The sequence below is a fragment of the Megascapheus bottae genome, chromosome X (assembly GCF_031878675.1).
Source record: "Megascapheus bottae isolate mThoBot1 chromosome X, mThoBot2.hap1, whole genome shotgun sequence".
Taxonomy (NCBI): domain Eukaryota; kingdom Metazoa; phylum Chordata; class Mammalia; order Rodentia; family Geomyidae; genus Megascapheus; species Megascapheus bottae.
The window spans coordinates 77,185,137-77,207,941 of record NC_143547.1 but is presented as its reverse complement, the minus strand read 5'-3'; the positions used below and the strand labels follow the sequence as shown (position 1 = coordinate 77,207,941).

The 22,805-nt window shown below is 38.4% G+C and overlaps 1 protein-coding gene across 5 annotated transcripts in view; it reads left to right on the top strand.

The window, feature by feature from the left end:
* Positions 1-426: 426 nt before the first annotated feature.
* The window catches only part of Lrch2 (leucine rich repeats and calponin homology domain containing 2), an 89,229-nt gene continuing 66,850 nt past the window's right edge, over positions 427-22,805 (top strand). For 4 of the 5 annotated variants that reach the window (XM_090325841.1, XM_090325839.1, XM_090325838.1 and 1 more), the window contains exon 1: positions 517-868. In XM_090325841.1, coding sequence (XP_090181967.1) covers positions 517-868 — 352 coding nt within the window. Of the gene's footprint in view, positions 869-22,805 lie in introns of all 5 variants that reach the window. The other variant, XM_090325842.1, reaches the window with a different exon arrangement.

Below are 22,805 nucleotides of genomic sequence, written 5' to 3'. Positions count from 1 at the left end.
AACTCAATATCGCCCCAATCTTTCTCTCCAAGACTCCCTAGAGTCTCTCTCTGTGCTCACTCTCATTAATGATCTCGAAGCAGTTGCAATAAACTCAGTGAGCTTCCTCATACTTCTTAGAAATGCTTTCTTTCTGTACAAATCCCTTTCATCCCTGTCTCACGTATTTGTTTTTGTTTTTGTTTTTCAGACCGAAGAAGCAGCAATTTAAAGAGATTTGAAAACCCATCGTCCAAACAATTTACAATTAGCCTGTTGTTACCTCCTAGGATTTGGTACCCAAACCAGCGGAACCTGAATTTAGCATCCTTCCTTCGGCTCTCTCTTTCTTAAAGCGAGCGTTGTGCATTCAACATCTTCTCTACCCAACAGTACCTTGCAGCCCGCCCCCTGGTTCCTTCCCACAGTATATCTCGGCCCCCTCCCGTTTCCAGCCTGCGCATGCGTCCTAAGAACCCCCTACACTCGCGGCTCAGGCAGAGAGTATTGTCGGGGGCTATTCTCTCTCCCAGGAACATGGCGGCGAGTCAGGGAGGTGGTGGTAACAGTGGGGGCGGCGGTGGTGGTGGAGGTGGAAGCAGCAGTGGCAGTGGCGCGGCTGGCGGAGGAGGTGGTGGGGCCGGAGGGGGAGGTGGCGGCGGCAGTGGCGGGATCCTGGTAGTGCCCATCCCTGTGCCGACTCTTTTCGGCCAGCCGTTTCCCAATGGGCCGCAGTGGAACCCGGGGAGCCTGCAGCCTCAACACACCGTGAGGAGCCTGGACCGGGCCCTGGAGGAGGCAGGCAACTCTGGCATCCTGAGCCTCAGTGGCAGGAAACTCCGTGACTTCCCGGGCAGCGGCTACGACCTGACAGACACCACCCAAGCAGGTGACAGGCCAGGGGTGGGGGTGCGAGTGGGGGTGGGGAGGGGAAGCTGGGCCCAGGAGGAGGTGGGGGGAGTGGGCGGCTGCGTGGCTGCGTTGTTGGACTGGGCTGGTCAGGGCGGGTGCGCGGGGGCGATGGTGAGACAACAAAGTCTTGCTGAAAGGAGTAAGGAGCAAGCCAGGAAGGAATAAGGAAATCGGGTAGGATGTTAGGGGCATTGTTGTTAAAGCTAATTCTACCAGTTTGGGTGGAAGGGAGGTATTGACACCTTCCTTAATGCACTTCTTTCAACTCTCAGGATGCTCCTCTGTTGGGGGTGTGTATATGTGGGAACCGACAATACATAAAATGCTAATATCTACATACTCCTTAAATGCATATGTGCCTGCAAGAATGACAGAGCCTTTTGCAGAGGATAACACCAGTATAATCATGGTGTGTCTCTGCTCTTACTTTGTACGTGGTTTAACCATCCACAACTATGCTTGCCTTCTTTCTTGTCACATATTCCTTTAAAAGACATTGCAAATGTTCTTGCTATTATGAAGGTACTGGTGGTTAAATTAATGATTATTGCAGCATCAAATAAAATCATCCATCACCACTAACTAGGAGGAAGATAATCCTTGTTTTGAGTTAGGTTACTCTTTATTTTTGTACAGAAAGAGTCCCATATTTTATTGGTCATTACAAAGTTGTAGATTAATGGTTTATTTTAGGTGAGAAATTGGCTATTGTAATGTTCTTCCTATATTCTGTGTGAGTCTTTGTTGTGGCAATTTTTTGTTGTTCTTAGAAGCACACTGCCATTCTTTGCTACTTATTGGACTAATTCCCCTTTTAAATTAGCTACTTCAGTTTGATGAAAGTTTTTCCTTTCTTACAAACTTCAAATTTGTTTTTCATATGTCTATTTCATGAACTTGGATGGAATAAATCATGGCCAAAATTATTTTAACAGATTTTATGTTGATTTTGAAACAGTATATTAGGTGAATGCATGCATAGTGACAAATATTGAAAAACCTTATTTTCAGGGCAAGACAAACTCAGTATGTTCAATCACCAAATAGAAAATCTAGATACATGTGATGGAAAAGACTAGGGAAAGGAGTAAAGCCTAAAAATTGAACCATTCTACCCAGTGGTTTCTTTAGACACTATTCTAAAAACTATAAAATGATAATTGATCTTATTTTGTGTTTCAGAAAGCACACTTGAATATTTAGACAAAATTTCCAATAGGTTCACATGCCCAATGACTGTATTGGCAAGATATACTACGTGATGTGTTCTTCAAAAGCTTTGAGGAAAATGGCTTCATATTGCATCATTACAGGGACTATTTCTTATTGTTCTTTATAACCTAGACAGAATCCTATCAATAGGATAAAGTTTAAGAATCATAGTTCCATATCAAGGGCTTTCATTGTTATGCTACTTGGTTATTACTGCTACTGTATCTGCACATTCTTCAACATAGACATCTTTCTTCCAACTGGGTCAGCTATGTGTTCCTCAAATATGTTTTGTGTACTTCTTTCTCATGATTGTACAAGATTATGAACATGCTTGAGATTCCTTCTTTTCTCCACCTGTTTAATTTTGCTCAAGCCCCAGATTTCCTAAAGAGCTTTTACTAGGTACCATGGTTTAGGGCCACAGAAGTCTCCAGTTTTTTCTTTAATTTATTATTTTTTTTAAATTTTCAAGGTCTGTTACCACATATTTCCCTTTACTTCCATTTTTTGTTTGGCTCAAGCTGTCCTCAAGAGGATGGAAAGCTCCTTAAAGGCAGGAAATAAGCCATGTTGGCAGAGAGTTTGGCCTAGTGGTACAGTGCTTGCCTAGCATACACGAAGACCTGGGTTCGATTCCTCGGTACCACATACGTAGAAAAAAGCTGGAAGTGGTGCTGAGGCTGGTGCTAGCCTTGAGGAAGTCCAAGGACAGTTCTCAGGCCCTGAGCCCAAGCCCAGGACTGGCAAAAAAAAAGCCATGTACTTGTTCTGTTTTATATATGTTCCTTTTATTTTATTTGATAATTTGCAGAAATATGAATAGTATCATATATAATTATAACTTTTGTCATTTAGGTCTTCAGATTGTTTCCTAGGACACACTTTAACACAATATAGAATTGTTTTCTTTTGGCCATAAGAGTTTGAATTCAAGGCTTCATGCTTAGCAGGTAGGCAGGCACTCTACCATTTAACTCACTCTACCAGTTCCTTTTTTTGTTGTTGGTTATGGGGCTTGAACTCAGGCCTGGGTGCTGTCCCTGAGCTCTTCAGTTCAAGGTTAGCTCTCTACCACTGGAGCCACAGCACCACTTCTGGTTTTCTGGTAGTTAATTAGAGATAAGAGTCTCATAGACATTAGTTTGGGGGCTGGCTTTGAACCATGATTCTCGGATCTCAGCCTCTTGGGTAGCTAGAATTACAGGTGTGAGGCACCAGTGCCCAGCTACCAGTTCCTTTTTAGAGTGATTGTTTTCAAGATAGTGTCTCTTTTATGTCCAGGCTGGCCTGCATTGCAATCTTCCTATTTGCTCTTTCCTTTGTTGCTAGGACAACAGGCCTATGCCTATGTGCCCAGCCATTGTATTTCCTTTGAATAATAACATGACAAGTACCGGCAACCCCAACCAGCCATTGGTTAAGATCAAGACTCAAACCTTCATTCCCTTCCTGGCTTTAAGTGCAATGTCCAGATCTCCATTTGCTACGTAACTGGGATTAGAGGCTTAAGCCACCTTTCTACGCTCAAAACCATATTTATGGTAAACAGTACCTATTGCAACATTTCATCAATTATTTGCTTTTTCCCCACTGCTGGTGATTGAACTCAGAGCCTCAAACATGCCAGTTAAGCATTCTATACAAAATTATATATCCAATCTGTATCATAATATTTATCAGTGTCTATAGTAACATCAAACTTCTTGAAATAATTCCACTTTATTTTTACTGTTTTTTCCCTTGGTTGAATATGTGTTGCTTGAGCAAATACTTGAAGATTAGACAGGGCAAAAAAGGTCTCATTCTATTCTTCTTTTGTATCTGAGTGAGATATATGTGGATGATTCTCTTGTGTTTTTTTTGACAACATGTAGTCATTAAGTATTTGAAGGCAATATATATTTTTAATGTAAAGATATCAGTATTCATTATGTGTAAATGAAGGTAGGCATACCAGAAATGATTTCTGGCATATATTTTAGGTTGTATGCACTACATTATCTATTTGATAAAAACCATTTTATTTGCTTATGTTTTTATTACTGCACTTAAAATGACTTTCAGAGAGTTAATGTTTCAGAACCAAACTAATTAGAACAGCATAGAATGGCTTATTGGGATGAGAAGAGCTAGGAGGAAGAGAAAATAGCTAAGAAGCTATTAATTGTTAATTAGTCTTCGTGAGGGTGATGAGAGAGTAGATAGAGACATTAATAACTAGAGACATTTCCAAAGCAAAGACTTCTTTTTTGTATTTTTTTTCTGTTTTTCACAAAATAAATATCTAGGCCTCATATTAAAACTGCAGTGGAGTTTTCTTTTTAAGTCTATGCCAAGGCACCACACCAGACCAATTAAGTAAGAATCTCAGTGGCCACAAGACTTTTTTTTTAAATCTCAGGTGATTCTAAAGTACAGTCAGGATTGTATAACTCCTGTAGTAGCTCTTAAAAAATAACTTTAGCAATATTTGCTCTTTGAATGAATTGGAACCCTGATAAAAGCTTAACCTTAAGACACTTGTCCAAAATGTGAAAGCCCACACTAAGAACAAACTATTAAGAGTTTTATTATAGTAGAATTGTGTGAAGCCAGACTTTAAAAATACTATTGTGGGCCGGGAGTTTGGCCTAGTGGTAGAGTGTTTGCCTAGCATGCACAAAGATTCAATTCCTCGGTACCACATACATAGAAAAAAGCTGGAAGTGGTGCTGAGGTTCAAGTGGTAGAGCTCTAGCCTTGAGAAAGTCCAAGGACAGTGCTCAGGCCCTGAGCCCAAGCCCAGGACTGGCAAAAAAAAATACTGTATCTTTAAAACTTTTTCATTTTCATTTTTTATTTTTTGTGTGGATATTGGTGTTTGAATTCAGAGCCTTTGCTTTTGCTTACCTTTTTTTACTCGTCTGGCTCTCTGCCACTTGAGTCACACATCCAGCTTTTTGCTGGTTACCTGAGATAAGAATTTCTTGGATTTCTTTGCCCCGGGATGTGAAACCCTAATCATCAGATATGGGCATCCTGAGTGGCTAGGATTACAGGGGTGGACCCATGGCACCCCCAGCTGTATTTAAAAAACAAATTCTGTCATAAGGTGAATAGAAACTTTCTAGGAACATATAGCTTCATTAGTTTTCATGCATAACCGTGCTTTATATTTCATATTGTTAAGTTTGCATGTGTCCCCCAAGCGGGTTGTCACAAAATATTTTCTTTATTAATAAGCTTGCTAAATAAGAGGGAAAACAAGATAGTAGGTGGCTACTAGCGAAGTTTGTCTTTGCTGTCTTTTTACTTCTCTATATTTATGATATTCATTCTCCTTTACTTTCCCTTTCCTACTTCAAGCCTCAGTTGCCTTCCTTCACTGGGATGGAGGTCAAAGTGCAAGGCTCATAGCAGTGAGTATAGACATTAATATTTAAGGGAGCGAGTTTGGTGATATACCAGGGAAAACCTATTGGTTTGTGCTCTTGGCCTTTTTGAATACTTCTGCATTCCAGATATTTATTGATAAAAATTCTCACCCACAAAAAGACATAAAAATCAGGCTCAGAAATTTGGTATGTGTTTGAGGAAAGTAACTGACTCTTGCTATAATCTCTTTTCTGAGGTGGTCTGTAGGTAGATTTCATAAGACCAAAGGGTAAGAACTTTTTGAACACTGCTAATTATTGATTTGAAAGTGAACTCACTGCTTACCCAAACCGATCTTGGCAACTTTGCATAGTTAATACTGTCATCAGTGCTACAAATAAGTGGATATGTTCCAGCCTAGTTGCAGCTGCTCCCTCTGTTTCTCTAGACGATTCTTTTTTGTGTCCTTGAGCAGTGGGTCTGTGAAACAGATTTAGAAATTCTTCTACCAGATTGTGCTGTGTCCTGGATAATCACATGTTTCCTGTAAACCAGGAGTCAACTCTAGAATTTCCTCCATATGCTGGCTCACCTTTCAACTGTGGGACATGGTGCATTGTCTCAGGTTGCAGAGTGGAGCCAGATAAACAACACTGATTTGATTTTTGAGTTGAAGGTCCTCTCACTGAATTTCATGGAATAAGCTGTTGATTATGATTTTGTAGCCTGACTCAAATATTTGCCATGTTTTGTATGTCTTCCTGAAAAATGGAATGTGAAGCACATTTTTGACAATTGACTCATATTTTAATTGCTGAAGATTTAGTTTGAGTTGCTGAGCCTTATAATGATTTATTCCCAAATGATTTCTATAACACAAGCAATTCTCCTTTAATTTCTTTCTTTTGCAAGTTTGCATAAAATGGAGCCATTATATGGCTCTATAAATTTCTAAGCACTTTTCATATATGTATTATGCTATTGTATCCTAATAAATAATGCAGTGAGCTTGACATCAAACCTCGTAATTACTCCTTGTGGTTGAGAAAGGTTAAGTGATTAGCCAGTGGGACTGTGGGTTAGAGCCTAGAGTGTCCAGCTATAGCACTGTTCCATATTGTTTCCATTATACCAGTTCTCAGAAACAAAACTGCTATGGAAATAAATATGGTAAAAAAACAAGTTCCTGATTCAGAATAGTAAATCCTTATTTAACTGTGTAGGTTAAATAGTCATTATCTCTGGTATGTCATGTTTTGTTAACGTTCAGTGCCTTTCATGTCTTCCCGAGGTTTCAGAGTAGATTCATTAAGCAAACATAGACTGTGCTCTAACTTAGGAAACATGATTATAGCTTATATAAAAGAAATAGACCAGCTAGGTATGCTTATGTATGCACTTGAGAGAATGAGGCAGGGGGATCCTGAGTTTGAGAATAGCCTGGAATATATACTGGGATTCTGTGTGAAAAATCTAAAAAGACTGTGGATACAGCTCCACGGTAGAGTGCTTTCTGAACAGGCATAAAACCCTGGTTTTGATCTCCAACACTGAAAAACTGAATAAAGTTATTAGTTATTTGCAACATAACACGAAAATGGTCGATTAGGGTAATGTAGAGTTGGGGTCAGTGAAATGTTTATGTAATATTTAATTTAGATTATTTGTAAAAGAAACTCTGAAGCAAGCTAGACACCAGTAGTTCATGCTTATAATCCTAGCTGCACAGAACACTCAGATCTGAGGATTGTAACTTGAAGCTAACCTGGGCAGAAAAGTCTCTGAGATTCCATCTCCAATTAACCAGCAAAAAGTCAGACTACACTTGTGGTTCAAGTAGTAGAATACCATTCATGAGCACATAAGCTTATCAAGACCTTGAGAGCCCAAGTAAGGGCACTAAATAAACAAAACTTATACAAGTTTTTTTGGGGGTGGAGAGGGGTATCAAAACCAGATAGACAAGAGCTAGAACCTCATTAACAACAGGATGGTGATAATTTGCATAAAACAATAATTGAAGAGATAGCATATCAGTGTATTGGGTACTAGATAGTATTTGTTCAAGTTTTAAGGAACAGGATGAAACTTTGTGGAAGGGATACCACTTTTCCAGTCTATCCCAGTAGTCCAAATGATGCTTCAACTATGTGATGCCTACCTTTCCATCCATAGACACTGATGACCATCATGACCTAAAACCTGGAAGTAGAAATCTGTTTTTTTTTTCTCTACACTTTGGGCTTATTCAGGTACTCTTCAAAGCATTGTAGTGTATTCTTGTGAAGTCAGTTAGCTGAAAAGTTTTAGAAAGAGTTATCTGCTTCTTTTTCATAGAAAACTACATTATTCTCTAGGGTACCATTTAATGTAATACAGGAAAATGTTATGAGGCAGTTTTGTAACAACCTGTTTGTGTTTAGTCTCACTTTCAACTAGTGCGTTACTCCATCTGTTAAAGGTCAGCCTTGAATTTTTTTTTCTTTTTGGGTGCTGGGGATCAAACCTTATGGAGTTCTACAACAGAGATATACCCTTTCTCCTCAACTTGTAACTTTAAATTTGTTGTGTTCCTTTTATTTCAAGTAAATTTAAATAAATAGCATTCATTTCACTTGTATACTACTACTTATGTGCTTTAGCAGACAGTTAAACAGTGGATATTTTCTTTTGTTTTTCTTGGCAGTACTAAGTGTTGAACTCAGGGCCTTACACTTGCTAGACAAGCACTCTTCTAACTGAAGTACATTTCCATTTCTTTTTGGGTGTTCATTTTTCAGATAGGGCCTTTTGTTTAAGATTGGCCTTGGACTACCATTCTCCTATCTCTGCTTCCCACAGAACTGAGAATATAGGTGTAAACCAACATGCATTGCTTGTTCTTAAAGATAATTTTCTTTTTGCCTGATGTGGCCTTCATCCTCACATCTCTGTTCCACATAATGATGATTATAGGAAGGCATCTCCCTGTCCAGCCTTACAGTAGATATTTAAAATTTTTTTTCGTGGTGCTAGTGTTTGAAGTCAAGGCCTTCAGCTTTCTAGGCAGGATCTCTACTGCTGAACCATGCTTCCAGCCCTTTGTACACTATTTATTTTGAAATAAGATCTTGATTTTTGCCTAGGAACCTTGCATGGATTAAAATCTACTTTATGCTTCTTGTTTTTTTTTCCATAACCTTAATTTTTATTGTAAAGGTGATATACAGGGGGACTGCATTTATATAAGTCAGGTAAAGACTACATTTCTTTTTGAACAGTGTCACCTCTTCCTTCGTTTTCTCCTAGTTTTTTCCCTTCAACCCCTTTCCCCACAATGAACTCAAATGGAAACAAGACATTTTTATTATACTTTTTGTGTTTTATTTTAATATCTTTTTTCCATTTTGCTGCTGTTTTTGATTTCTGTGGTTTTGTTTGTATATAAGTTTATCTGATTTGGGGAAGGTGAGGTGAAGCACACATATGTCTCTTGCTGTAGCTAGATTGACAGGCCTGTGCCACTATGGCCAGATTCTTCCATTGAAATGGAGTGTAGTCTTTTCTACGCAGGCTTATCTCAAAGCATGATGATATTCATTCCACTCTCAGTCATCCAAGTAGCTAGGATTATGGCCTGAGCCATTGGTGCCTCGTTTCTAATATATTTTTTGATGGAATTTTGTTTTGCTATTGGGAATTGAAGTCAGAGCCTTAGGCTTAGTAGGAAAGTTCTCTGTCACTTGAGCCACAAACCCTCATCCTGATATTAAAAATTCCAAAGAAACCCTTTTTCCAAATAGGAACATGACTTATTTGTGGACATTTTTTGATCTATACACTCATAAATTTATGAGAGAATTATTTCTTTTAAAATTAATTGCTTCAATTTCTTTTTGTACAATACTAAGGACTTAAAATGACAAAAGACAGAAAAAATATGGCATAAACTTTTAATTGAATACTATGGACACTTTCCAATTCTAAAACATATGTGAATTTGGATTTCATTCAAAAAGTGGCTGCACTGATGATTATGTGCCTAAAATACTATTAAGTTTAAGCCCAGAATTTTTTTCTCTGTCAGTCATGGGATTTGAACTCTGGGCCTGGGTATTGTCCCTGAGCTCTTTAGCTCAAGGCTATTGCCCTACCCCTTGAACCACAGTCCCACTTCTTATTTTCTATAAGTTAATTGGAGATAAGAGTACCACAGACTTTAGTGCCTGGGCTGTCTTTGAACCACGATTCTCAGATCTCAGCCTCCCAAGTAGCTAGGATACCAGGCGTGAGTCACCATGCCCGGCAGAATTTTTTAATTCTTAAAAAGTTTTTTCCATAGTTCTTAAAACTTTGAGCTAATGGTGTCATATGTCTGTGTCAGTGGGAAATCAATTACATTTAAAGCTATTTGTGAATTAAGACTAGTAAAGCAAATTCAGGTAGCTGCAATTAGAAGTGTCATGCTTGTAAACAAGGTGCAGTGTATGTTCAAATAGAGTCTTTATAGTCCCAAATGTCACTCCTGACAAGTCTCAGAAACCCTACGCTACAAATAAAGATGGAGATTGATTAAATTACTAAGGAGGCTGAGATTTGGAGGACTGACATTTGAAACCAACTTTGGAAGAATAGTCTCAGACTCCATCTCTTGATGGAGGAGTTCTATCTCAAGTGGTAGACTACCAGTGAAGTAAGCAAGCTAAGCATGTGTAAACTCTGAATCAAACCCCAGTATTCACTGAAAAAAGGAGGGCTTTATAAGGAAGATAGAAGGTTGATTTAGAAGGGAAATTTTATAGTCATGCAAACTACCTGAATATTTACATTCCAGAACTCAAAAACATATCAAATAATCAACACTTGTTACCAAACAATCAACGTTTCCCTCTTCACAAACCAAATCAGAAATGTGGGATTTATTCCTGTTTCTTCTTTTTTTTACTCTCTCTATATAGTTAAGAATTAATATTTTCTCTGTCCTTTGCCATACAAAAGCTCTGCAGTTTAATGCAGTGCCATTTGACCAACTTAAATAGAAAGCCCACAGAGTGGGAGAAGATCTTCGCTAGTCATATAACAGACAAGGGCTACATATCTAAAATACACTTACAGCTCAAAAAGTTAAATCTCTCAAAAACAATTCTACAAAGAAACAACCATCCCATTAAAAGGTGGGCTAAAAACTTAAAGAGAGATTTCTCTGAAGAGGAAATAAGAATGGCCTATAAACACATGAAGAAATCCTCAACATTTCTGGCCATTAAAGAAATGCAAATCAAAACAACATTGAGATTCCACCTCATTGCAGTTAGAATGGCCATAATCAAGAAATCTAATAACAGCAGATGCTGGTGGGGATGTGGCCAGGAGGGATCAGTACTACACTGTTGGTAGGAGTGTAAACTCCGTCAACCACTCTGAAAAGCAGTCTGGTGGTTCCTCAAAAGACTAAACATAGAGCTCCTCTATGACCCAGAAATCCCACTCCTTGGCATTTACCCATATGTCCAGAAACAAGGACATACTAAAGCCACTAGAACAACAATGTTCACTGCAGAATTATTTCCAATAGCTAAGATATGGAACCAACCCAGATGCCCCTCAATAGATAATTGGATCAAGAAGATGTGGTACTTATACACAATAGCATTCTATGCTGCCATCAGAAAGAATGACATCTCTCCATTCATAAGGATAGGGAAAGACTTGGAAAAAAAACATATTAAGCGAAGTAAGCCAGACCCAAAGGAACATAGGCTCAATGGTTTCCCTCATTTGTAATAATTAGTACATATCTAGGACTCTCCTAACAGAGGATTACAATAGCTCAAAATCTAGTTACATAGGTCATATAGGATGAGGCTAAATGAAATAAACTCTAAAATTTGGAAATAAGAGGTTTATCTTTGTGATTGTTGTTCTTAATGTACTAGGTTATTTCTCTTCTTCTTTTTTGCCTTTAAGGTTAATCTCATGTTTTTACTCTATCTGACTTATTGTTACCATGTCTGACTTTGTTACCTGGTATATTGTATATACGTTTATTTTTTATTTGAAATAGGGAAGGGAATGCAGAAGGGACAAGATGATTGGGATTGGGTATGGGGAGAAAAACGGGGACAAAACATGAGAAAAGGTATCAATGTGCTTGAAGTAATGTACCTACTACCTGATGAATGTAACTGCTCTATACACTATCCTGACAATAAAATAAAATAAAATAAAAAGAATTTAGACTTGCTTATGAGAGCTAGTTGGATAGTTTCGGATTTATTTACTGCCTGTTTTCACTGCCATTGCTTTTATTCAGGTTCTCCCATCTTCGTTACCTTGTGTAAATTCTATCAATAGTTTGCCACAGTTACTATTTTCTCTGCCTCAAAAAATTTTTTTTGCCAGTCCTAGAGCTTGAACTCAGGGCTTGGATACTGTCCTTGGACATACTTTGCTCAAGATTAGCGCTGTGCCACTTGTACCCCAGCGCCACTTCCAGGTTTTCATGCTTGCTTGGAGAGCACTGTACCATTAGGCTATGCTCCCAGCGCCTCAAATATGTTTTTGACTCCAGTTAATCCTCCATGCTAGCCAGACCATTCTCCCAAGAACAATCTGATTGTCATTTGTTGCTAAACAACTTTGAGCTAGTTCCTTAATAGTGTGTTTCAAAACCCTCCCCTCTTTTTACCTTCCTTCACTAGCCCTTTTCTTCCTTTCCTTTCTCTGTGCTCGCGGAGAGAAACCAGGTCCTTTTGTGCCCGGGTTGGCTTTGAACCTTGATCCTCAGATCTCAGCCTCCTGCGTAGTTACAACGCCAGGCTTTCTTCTTCTTCCTGTTCTTCCTCCTCCTACTCCTCCTCCTCTTTTTCTTCCTCCTCCTCCTCTTCCTCCTCCTCCTCCTCCTCCTCCATCTCCTCCTCCTCCTCCTCCTCCCTCTTCCTCCTCCTCCTCCCTCTTCCTCCTCCTCCTCCCTCTTCCTCCTCTTCCTCCTCCTCCTCCCTTCTCCTCCTCCTCCTCCATCTCCTCCTCCTCCTCCATCTCCTCCTCCTCCTCCTCCTCTGACTGAGCCTGGGACTCAAACTCTGTGTCTGACACTTTTGCTCATTGCTAGGGTAATGCTTTGTATACAACTGAATCATGCCTACAATCCCAGTAATGCTGTGTTTTCATAATGATTTTTCAATGTTGTGATTGTTATTTTTTTCTTAATTTTATTTTTGAGTTACTTATTGTTACTGTATAGAAATGCGATTGTTCTTAAATAGTCGTTTGTATCCTTTAACGTCACTGAACAAGTTTGTTTATCCTTTTAAAAATTTATTCATTCACTTATTTGTTTATTTAGTGGTGCTAGGATAAAATTCAGGGACAATATTGAACTACTATTGTATTAACCCCCTGTCCATTCTAATAGCTTTGGTGTATGTGTGTGCCAGTGGTTGAACTCAAGGTTTGGCACTTCAACTTTTTTGCTCAAGGTTAGCATTCTACCATTTGAACAATAGCTCCACTCTAGCTTTCTGGTAGTTAATGGGAAATAAGAGTTTCATGGACTTTCTTTTCTAGCTTGGCTTTAAACTGTGATCCTCAGATCTCAGCTTTGTGAGTAGCAAGAATTAAGGGCATGAGCTAACTACACCCACTGTCTTGAAGTGTTTGAAATAATTTCATTAGGACTTTTTTTTTCCCTACAGGATCATGTCATCTTCAAATAGAAGTAGTTCTCTTTCTTTTTCAATATAGAGGCCTTTTATAACTCTTTCTTGCATAGTTTTCCCAGTTAAATTCTAGTACACTGCTGAGTCGATGTAGCAAGAATAGACATTCTTGTAGACTATTTTCAGTCTTTTATCAGTAAGCATGTTGTTCTTACATTAATATGGCATTTTATATTGTACTGATGGATTTTAATGAGCCCACCTTGTCTTTTTGGCTTTCCACACTTGACTTTAATCTCCTAATGACTCCAAACTGCATTCCAGCCTATCAAAATATGTTCTTAAATTATTTGGCTGTTCCACGTGTCTATGTTCTGTTTTTCCTGCTGTTAGAGTTTTCCCTTTTCTGCCTACCTTTTGAATTTCTAGTGACTCCATGTATCCTAGATCATGCTTTTCTTTGTTGTTCTTTCCTCTTAGCCCCTTTAGGCAGTGATAAATCATATTTATTAAAGCAGTTGGGATATTTATTGTAACTAGTAGTTTTCCTCCAGTGTGTTGTTTGATAACTCCCCTGAAAAAACCACTTATGACAACAAATGCACTCTTTCTAGATTCCAGAATGTTAACATTAGGAGAAATATGCATTTTCCTTTTTAATTGCTATAAAGTACAGTGTTTTAGTTATCATCCACTGTAGTATATAACAGTTGTTTAACACAATTACATAATACAGTATGCTTTTTATCCTTGGGTTCCTTTTCCATTTCTTCTATAATCTGTTTGCTTTTTCTTTTTTCCACTACTTCTCATATAGGTCCATGCTCTGTTAGATTGTACCTCGCATTGTCTCCAGCAGTATATGTGATGCTTTTAAAGCTTGAACTCAGGCCCTGGGCACTGTTCCTTAGTGTTTTTGCTCAAAACTGCCACTATAGCGCTTGAGCCACAGCGCCACCTCTAGTTTCTTGGTGTTTAATTGGAGATAAGCATCTCATAGACTTTCCTGCCTGGGCTGGCTTTGAACTGTGATCCTCAAATTTTAGCCTCCTTAGTAGCTAGGGTTATAGGCTTGAACCACTGGCACTCAGCTCAAGAGTTTTGTTTTTATTGTTATTATTATTATTGCTATTATTAATTTTTAGAAGTATTGGGATTTGAATTGAGCCTCACATTTGATTGTCTTGTAGCTTGTGCTTTACCATTTGAACAATGTCTCTAGCCCTGTTTTTGCTATTTTGGAGATGAAATCTTGTGTACTTTTCTGCTCAAGCTAGCATTGAACTGATTACAAGTTCAAACCTTAATACTGCTGAAACTGATGAACATTGGTTTTCAATTAATCTTTCCAATTTTATTTTATCACATGGGACTGCAGACATGGGGAGCTGATGCTATGTAGATGTTGCCTTCTATCTTAGCAATATACTGTCTGACCCTTTTTTCTTACTGGAAACTTGTCAGGGTAACAATGTGGAAAGGCCGCATAACCACTTAATATAAACAAAGCAGATTTTCTTACTTATTTGTAGAATTCATTACTACTTTCTAATTAGTCATTTGACTATAAATTGCTTTTTAAATTTCATGATCCAACATTCAGTGGTTGACATTAAGTAGCTCAAATAAGGATCGTTTTTGCTCATTAAATACAATATCTTATGGGGCTCAATGTACTAGCTTTTGAATTAGTCTTTAATGTGGAGAAAACGAAGTTAAAGTTGTTAACTTTTGTCTAGCAAACCAGCTGGAGCTATTTTTCTTTTTCTCAAGGACTTCTTTTGTTTTAGTATAAGCCTACTAGAGTTATTCTGGGGAGTCAGTTTGATGCAAACTTTTCTCATTGCATTATATTTGCCTTTCTCATAATGTAGAAAATTATAACACCTTATTACATAAGGCATCTTAATTCATGTAAATAAAAAGTGTAGTGGATCAACAGATTCACATAATATTCAACGGATAGTTGTCCTTAACCTTGGCAGAAATATCACTAAAATCAAATTAATCATGCACCAATTCAGTTTTCTTAGAAAAAAGATTCTGTTTACTTCATTATCAGACAGAGTGGAACAAGTTATATGCCGTGTTTGTTTTTGGTGTTAGAAAATAATTTATATGAAAGTTTTGTTTTGACCTGGAAAATTTCAACCTTTCATTCTAATTTGCATTTTAAGAATGATGACATGTAGTAGACTGACAACACAATAATATATAACGTGGTAATCATAGTTTGATAGCAGGGCAAATTATGCTGAAATAAAAACAAAACAATATGCCTGGTGCTGGTGGCTCACACTTGTAATCCTATCTATTCAGGAGGCTGAGATCTGAGGATTATGGCTCATAGCTAAGAGTCCATGAGACTCTTAATTATAATCACCAAAAAGCCAGAAGTAAAGCTGTGGCTCAAGTGATAGAGTTCTATTCTTGAGCAAAAGAGTCTAAATCCAGTGCCCAGGTCCTGGTTGAAGCACCTGAACTGGCATAATAAAAGGAAAAAAAAAAGGATTAAATAATTATATAGGATACCAGTTGGTAGGTAGCTTCATTTGCATGTAACATTCTTATAAATAGTTAGAATTCAGTCAGAAGTGAGTTTGACTTGGAAAATATAACTATTGAAAATATTGGTTTTCTTCTTTGTCGGTCATGGGACATGAATTCTGGGCCCAGGCACTGTCCCTGAGCTCTTTAGCTCAAGGCTACCTTCCTACCCCTGGAGCCACAGTGCTGTCAGAAAGAACAACATTGCCTCATTTGTAAGGAAATTTAAAGACTTAGAAAAGATCATATTAAGTGAAGTAAGCCAGACTCAAAAGAACATAGGCTCAGTGGTTTTCCTCATTTGTCATAATCAGTAGAAACCTTGGGCTCTCCTAGCAGAGATTTACAATAAAACAAAGCCTAGATACATAAGGCCATATAGAATGATGCTAAATGAAAGGACCTCCAGGATATAGAAACAAAAGCCATATAATGAGTGATTGTTGTCCTTAATGTACTATGTTATCTCTCATCTCTTTTGCTATCCCTTGGTTATCTCATATTGTTACAGCATTTCACCTTGTTATCTGATATATTGTATATATGCTTATTTGGTTATTTGAAGTCAGATAGGGAAGGGGGAAAACAAGATGAGGGGCGGGGGTAGGGGGAGGGAAATGGGGACCAAGACATGAGAAAGGGTATCAATGTATGTGAAGTAATGCACCTTCTATCTGGTGAATATAATGTAACCCTTCTATTAATTACAATAAAAAGATATGAAAAAATGAAACAGTTGGTTCATACTTTCAGTAGTTTTTTATTCTAAATGTTCAAGGTATTACCTTGTGAATATATTTTCATAACGGGTATGGAATTATATTGCATCAATAATATGGAAGTACATGTATAATATAGTGGGGAAGAGGGATGAAACAAAGGTTTGGTATGCATCCAAGGCTAGCATGGGTCTTGTTATCAGCCCAGGCTAGCTTGATCTTGTGATCCTACTGACATAGCCATTTAACTGGTGGAATTGCATTTTGGACTAACATTTCCAGTTCTGTAAAATGATTTTTTGTCAGTCCTGGGACTTGAACTCAGGGCCTGGGCACTATCCTTGGGCTTTTTCTTAAGGCTAGCTCTCTGCCACTTGAGCCACAGCACCATTTCTGGCTTTCTCTATGTATGTGGTACTGAGGAATCAAACGCGGGTCTTTGTGCATGCTCTAGGCAAGCACTCTACTACTAGGCCAAACTCCATGCCCTGCAAAATTATTTTTATTTTTTATTTATTTATTTTTTTTGCCAGTCCTGGGCTTGAGCTCAGGGCCTGAGCACTGTCTTTGGACTTTCTCAAGGCCAGAGCTCTACCACTTGAGCCTCAGCACCACTCCGGCTTTTTTCTATGTATGTGGTACCGAGGAATCGAACCCGGGTCTTCATGCATGCTAGGCAAGCACTTTAACCACTAGGCCAAACTCCCGGCCCCTGTAGAATTATTTTTAAAAACCCTCAGAACTTGCTTGCTCTCCCACTTGAAACATGCCTCATGCCCTGCTTATTGCTGGTCATTTGGGGGATGAAGTGTCATTGACTTTTCTGGCTTTGTTGGTTTCAAATGATGATCCTCTAGATAACAGCCTACTGAGTAGGTAGAATTACAGCTATAATCCACTGGTGCTTACAGGAGTAGGCACCTATTATATAATTTGTTTTTTGCCAGTCCTGGGGCTTGAACTCAGAGCCTGGGCATTGTGCTTGGATACTGTTTTCTCAAGGTTAGCATTCTGCCACTTGAGCCACAGCGCCACTTCCAGCTTTTTTGTGTGTGTATATGATTCTGGGGAATTTAACCCAGGGGTTTGTGCATGTTAGGTGAGCATGCTACCACTAGGCCATGCTCCTGGCCCTATAATATGACTTTTAAAGTCTACAAAATTGTAGAGGTATTCTTCTACACATAAGAGTATACTATAAATTATCTAGTCTTTACCCTATTGTTGGATACTTTAGTTGTTTCTAATATTTTATTGTATTTTTTGAAGGGGGGGCGGTGAGGATCAAACCTAAGGTTTTGCTCATTCTCACCAAGCATACTACATATAACCTTTTATATATCTCTGTTTGGTTTCAAAAATTTGCACAGTTTGAATTCTTAGACCTATTGATCTTACTATTCTTTGGGACATTGATTCATATTACCATATTGCTTACCAGAAATGCTTCCTCAATTTGTATTTCTATTAGTGTTTTATAGAAATATCTAAGTAGGCCTGGAGTTAGGCCTAGTGGTAGAGTGCTTGCCTAGCATGCATGAAGACCCAGATTCGATTCTTCCATACCACATGCATAGGAAAAAAGCTGGAATTGATGCTGTGGTTCAAGTGGTAGAGCTGTAGCCTTGAGAAAAGTCCAAGGACAGTGCTCAGGCCCTGAGTTCCAGCCACACAACTGGCAAACAAAGCAAAATCTAAGTTAAAATAGCCTCTACCTCTGAGCTGTAGCTCTAGCACTTCTGGGGTTTTAGCTCAGTTGTGTGTGGAACACTCTGCTAGCATGCACAACGCCCCGGTTCTATACACAGCACTGTTAATCAATCAAACGACAGCAGCAGCAACAATGAAAATGAACTCACAAAAACTCTTTAAATTCATGGGATTAAACTATGGTTTCTCAGTGTTTTGTTTTGAGTACAGTGAGGCTGAACACATTTTTATGAGTGTTGATAAGTGGTGATTTTCCATTTTGAATTTATTTCCTTGTTCCAGGTTTTATTAATGAGTATTGGCATAATTTTGGTTTTTAGTAGCATATATTATTTGTTTCTTTTTCTTGTCTTTATTTTAGATGCGAGATGGGGACTCAAACTCAGTACCCGCTTACTCTTATCGACTAGCCCTCTACCAACAGAGTCACACCTCCATCCCTGTTTGCTCCTTTCTGATACACTGAACTTTTTCTTTTTATATAGATAAATTTACAAATTTTCATTTATCATTTCTTTCTTCTCTGAGTATTCAGAAGTCCTTTCTCATTTTGATAATAGGTGACCTCTAAAATATGGTTGCTTCATTTTCTTGTTTATCATTTTCCTCCATCTGGTTTTTATTTTAGTAGAGATTATGTGATAAGGTTATAGTATTTATCTTTTGAAAATAGAAGCTGATGGCCAACCACTGACTAAATAACACTATGTTGATTCAAAATGCCAAATTTACCATACATAAATGTACAAGGATTGAAGTGTAGTGTTACCCTTAAACAGTACTTTGATGTTTGAAAGCCATTATACTGATTCCATAGTGATTATTTCTTGGTGAAACTGAAAGACTTGGTAGAATTTCTCACAGACAGCACCGCATACAGCCACACTATCCCACCCCTTTTAAATAAAATCCTGTCCATCCACATAGTTTAATTGTTGCATGACTCACAGCCCTTTTCTCACTGAGAGTACATGTAATCTGTCCTCTGGTTAGCATCTGTGACTGTATCTAGCTGCATCTGTTTCTGTTTGAACCCCAGATGAATCTCCATCATTATTGGCTGTAGTTTAGTGAGATCTGTGTTATTATTTCTCCTAATTTTTGGCTTGGGATTTGTTTTTCTTCATTTTGCTCAGTGCCTGCTTTACAAGTTACCTTCTTTCCACTATATTATGCTTAATATTTAATGTCATCATATTCCTGCACCAAAGGTTTTAGTGTTTATGATCTTTTCCTGAATGACAGCACAACACTCTTCTAGAGACTACTGAGTCAAGAAATCACCTGTTTTTGCAGAGAGCATATGTTGAAAGCAGATGCCAGAGCCCTGGGGTTGTCATTTCCCATCAGGCTCCAACATTGGAGTCTAATACTTCAAAGGCACTCTCCATTTTTGCATGGACAGACAGCTGTGAGGCCTCCTGTTTTCTTGCTGCTTTTTTCTAGTTCTGACAGTTATTTAGAGAGAAAAATTGATAAGAAAGTATTAAAATGTAAAGTCTTGCTAACCGGATTTTACATACTGTAACTGCTCACATTTGGGATACAGTAGTTAACAAAAAGTAGAGAAAATTAAAATTTTTATTTTTATGTTAAAAAATAAGTACTTTGGTTTATTTTTAGACACTACCCTAAAACATAATTCTGATATGTATGATGATATAAAGTGAATATAATGGTATGATTTCCACTCTCTATTTCATATCTTGTGAAGATTATTTACCAATCATTATGTATAGTTGATAAATTTCCTTTCATTTCTATAACATATTTCTTTTTTTTTGCCAGTCCTGGGGCTTGAACTCAGGGCCTGGGAACTGTCCTTGGGATTTCTCAAATCAAGAGGTTTATCACTTGAGCCACAGCACCAGTTCTGGCTATTTACTATGTATGTGGTACTGAGGAATCAAACCCCGGTCTTCGTGCATGCTAGGCAAACACTCTACCACTAGGCCAAACTCCTGGCTCCTATAACATTATTTCTTGCTGGGGGTTTAATAGTTGCTGAGTATTTGCTTATTTACAATGTAGTGAGGAATAAAAACAATGTTGGTAGTATTTTCTGTATCAGGGAAATCAGAAATGTAGTTCAGATCCAGTCAAGTGCTTTTGTTTTAAGTGAGCTAGTTATCTGTGTGTAGTCCCAAAGATTTTTTGTGAACCCAAATATTGAGGTGCAGTATTGATTCAGTCACAGACCCTTGTAAAAATATGGTTTTAATAGGAATAAGTGAGGTTTTTTGAATTTTTCTTTTTTTATTTTTTATTGTCAGAATAATGTACAGAGTGGTTACAATTACATTTGCCAGGTAGTAGGTGCATTACTTCTCACACATTGCTATCCCTTCTCATGCTTTTGTCCCCATTTCCATCCCAGCACCCCCCCAATCATCTTATTTTCCCCCCTTCCCTTTCCTATTTCAAATAAAAAATATACCAGGTAACATAGTCAGATACAGTAACAATATGAGATTAACCAAAAGGCATCACACAAGAAGAGAAATAACATAGTACATTAAGAACAACAATCACACCAGATAAAGCTCTTGTTTCCATATCCTAAAGATCCTTTCATTTAGTCTCATCCTATATGACCTTATTTACCTAGGTTTTGAGCTATTACAATCCTCTGCTAGGAGAGTCCTAGATGTGTACTAATTATTACAAATGAGGGAAACCATTGAGCCTATGTTCCTTTGAGTCTGGCTTACTTCAGTTAACATGATTTTTTTTCCCCAGTCCTGGGCTTGAGCTCAGGGCCTGAGCACTGTCCTTGAACTTTCTCAAGGCTAGAGCTCTACCACTTGAGCCTCAGCACCACTTCTGGCTTTTTTTCTATGTATGTGGTACCAAGGAATCGAACCCGGGTCTTCATGCATGCTAGGCAAGCACTCTACCACTAGGCCAAACTCCCGGCCTTAACATGATTTTTTCCAAGTCTTTCCATTTCCTTACAAATGGGGCAATGTCATTCTCTCTGATGGTAGTATAGAATTCCATTGTATATAAGTACCACATCTTGATCCAATCATCTACTGAGGGGCATCTGGGTTGATTCAATATCTTTGCTATGGTAAATAGTGCTGCAATGAACATCATTGTGCTAGTGGCTTTAGTAAGTCCTTGTTTCTGGGTGTTTGGGTAAATGCCAAGTAGTGAAATTGGTGGGTCATAGGGGAGCTCTATGTTTAGTCTTTTAAGGAATCACCATACTGCTTTCCAGAGTGGTTGAAGGAGTTTACACTCCCACTACCAGTGTAGTAGCAATCTTTTCAATGCAGTGTTGCCATCCAAGGAAATTTGATGCCAGAGTGTCAAATGAGAATGGGCATTGTCAGGGATTGGTGTCTGAGGCCTTTCTTTTTTGAAAAAAAAACACAACTTTTTGGTTATGTTTATGTAAAGATAGTTCTCAAAACACTAGGCTCAAATTGGACCACCTTTGGTAAGCAAAGGACCTGAAAATAATACTTAAAAATGAGCAGACAGGGGCCCAGAATGTGACCTAGTGGTAGAGTGTTTCCTAGCATGCATGAAGACCTGGGTTCAATTCCTTGGTACGTCATACACAGAAAAAGCCAGAAGTGGTGTTGTGGCTCTAGTGGTAGAGCTCTATCATTGAGAAAGCTCAAGGACAGTGATCTGGCCCTGAGTTTAAGCACCAGGTCTGGCCAAAAGAAAATGAGCAGAAAGTCTTTGTTTCAGCCATGAGTCAGGTGCACTGTTCTCTTCTAGATTATTTCATTTTCTTCTTTCATGTCAAATTCTGATTTCTTCCATCTTCATTTCACATAAAACATTCTATTTATGGGATTTTTTTAGTGTGCATTTTTTAATTGAAATGTTCTTGTGTGCCATTAGTGGGACCTGATAAAGAGCCTCCTGTTAAGTGCTCAGCTTTTTTTTTCTCAATGCTGATGCTCTACCACTTGAGCCACATCTTCACTTTTGATTTTTGTTGACTAATTTGGTGAACTCCAGGACTTTTATGTCCAGCTTGGCTTCAAACTCAGTACTTCAGATCTCAGCCTTCTCAGTAGCCAGGATTAGTGTCTACATTATGTCCTTTTAGTTTTTTTTTCTAAATTCAGTTTCATTTATTCCTGAGCTTCAAATACTCATTTGTGCTAGGCACCAGTGGCTTGTGCCTGTAATCCTAGCTATTCAGGAGGCTGAGATCTGCCCAGCCTGGGCAGGAAAGGCTGTGAGACAGGTAGTCTACTGGGCAGCAGATGGATCCATCTGGTGTTTGGGGCTGCAGTGGGGGAGACAACAGTAGATGACCATTTCATCTGACTTATTTCCTCCCTTCTGCAGTTTGCTTGATCTTTGAAGCTCAAGAGTGAGTGACATAGAACATAATTTAGAACAGTTTTCTTAAAGTTATCAGGAGAGTTTTAAGCAATACAGAAAAAAGTACTCAACAATCTGTTTCCTGTTTATTTACTGCCTTACTTGTGGATATGATTATGATTAAAAATGAGACAGAGGTGCTACTGATTATGCCTGTAGGAGGCTGAGACCTAAGGATCACAGTTCAGAGTTAGCCCTGGCAGGAAAATCTGGGAGACCTTTACTTCCATTTAATCAGGAAAATGTGAAGCTGTGGCTCAGGTGGTCCAGCACAAGCTTTGAATGAGAAAGCTAAGGGATAGAACTCAGGCCCTCCTGCTTTAACACACACACACACACACACACACACACACACACACACACACACACACACACACAC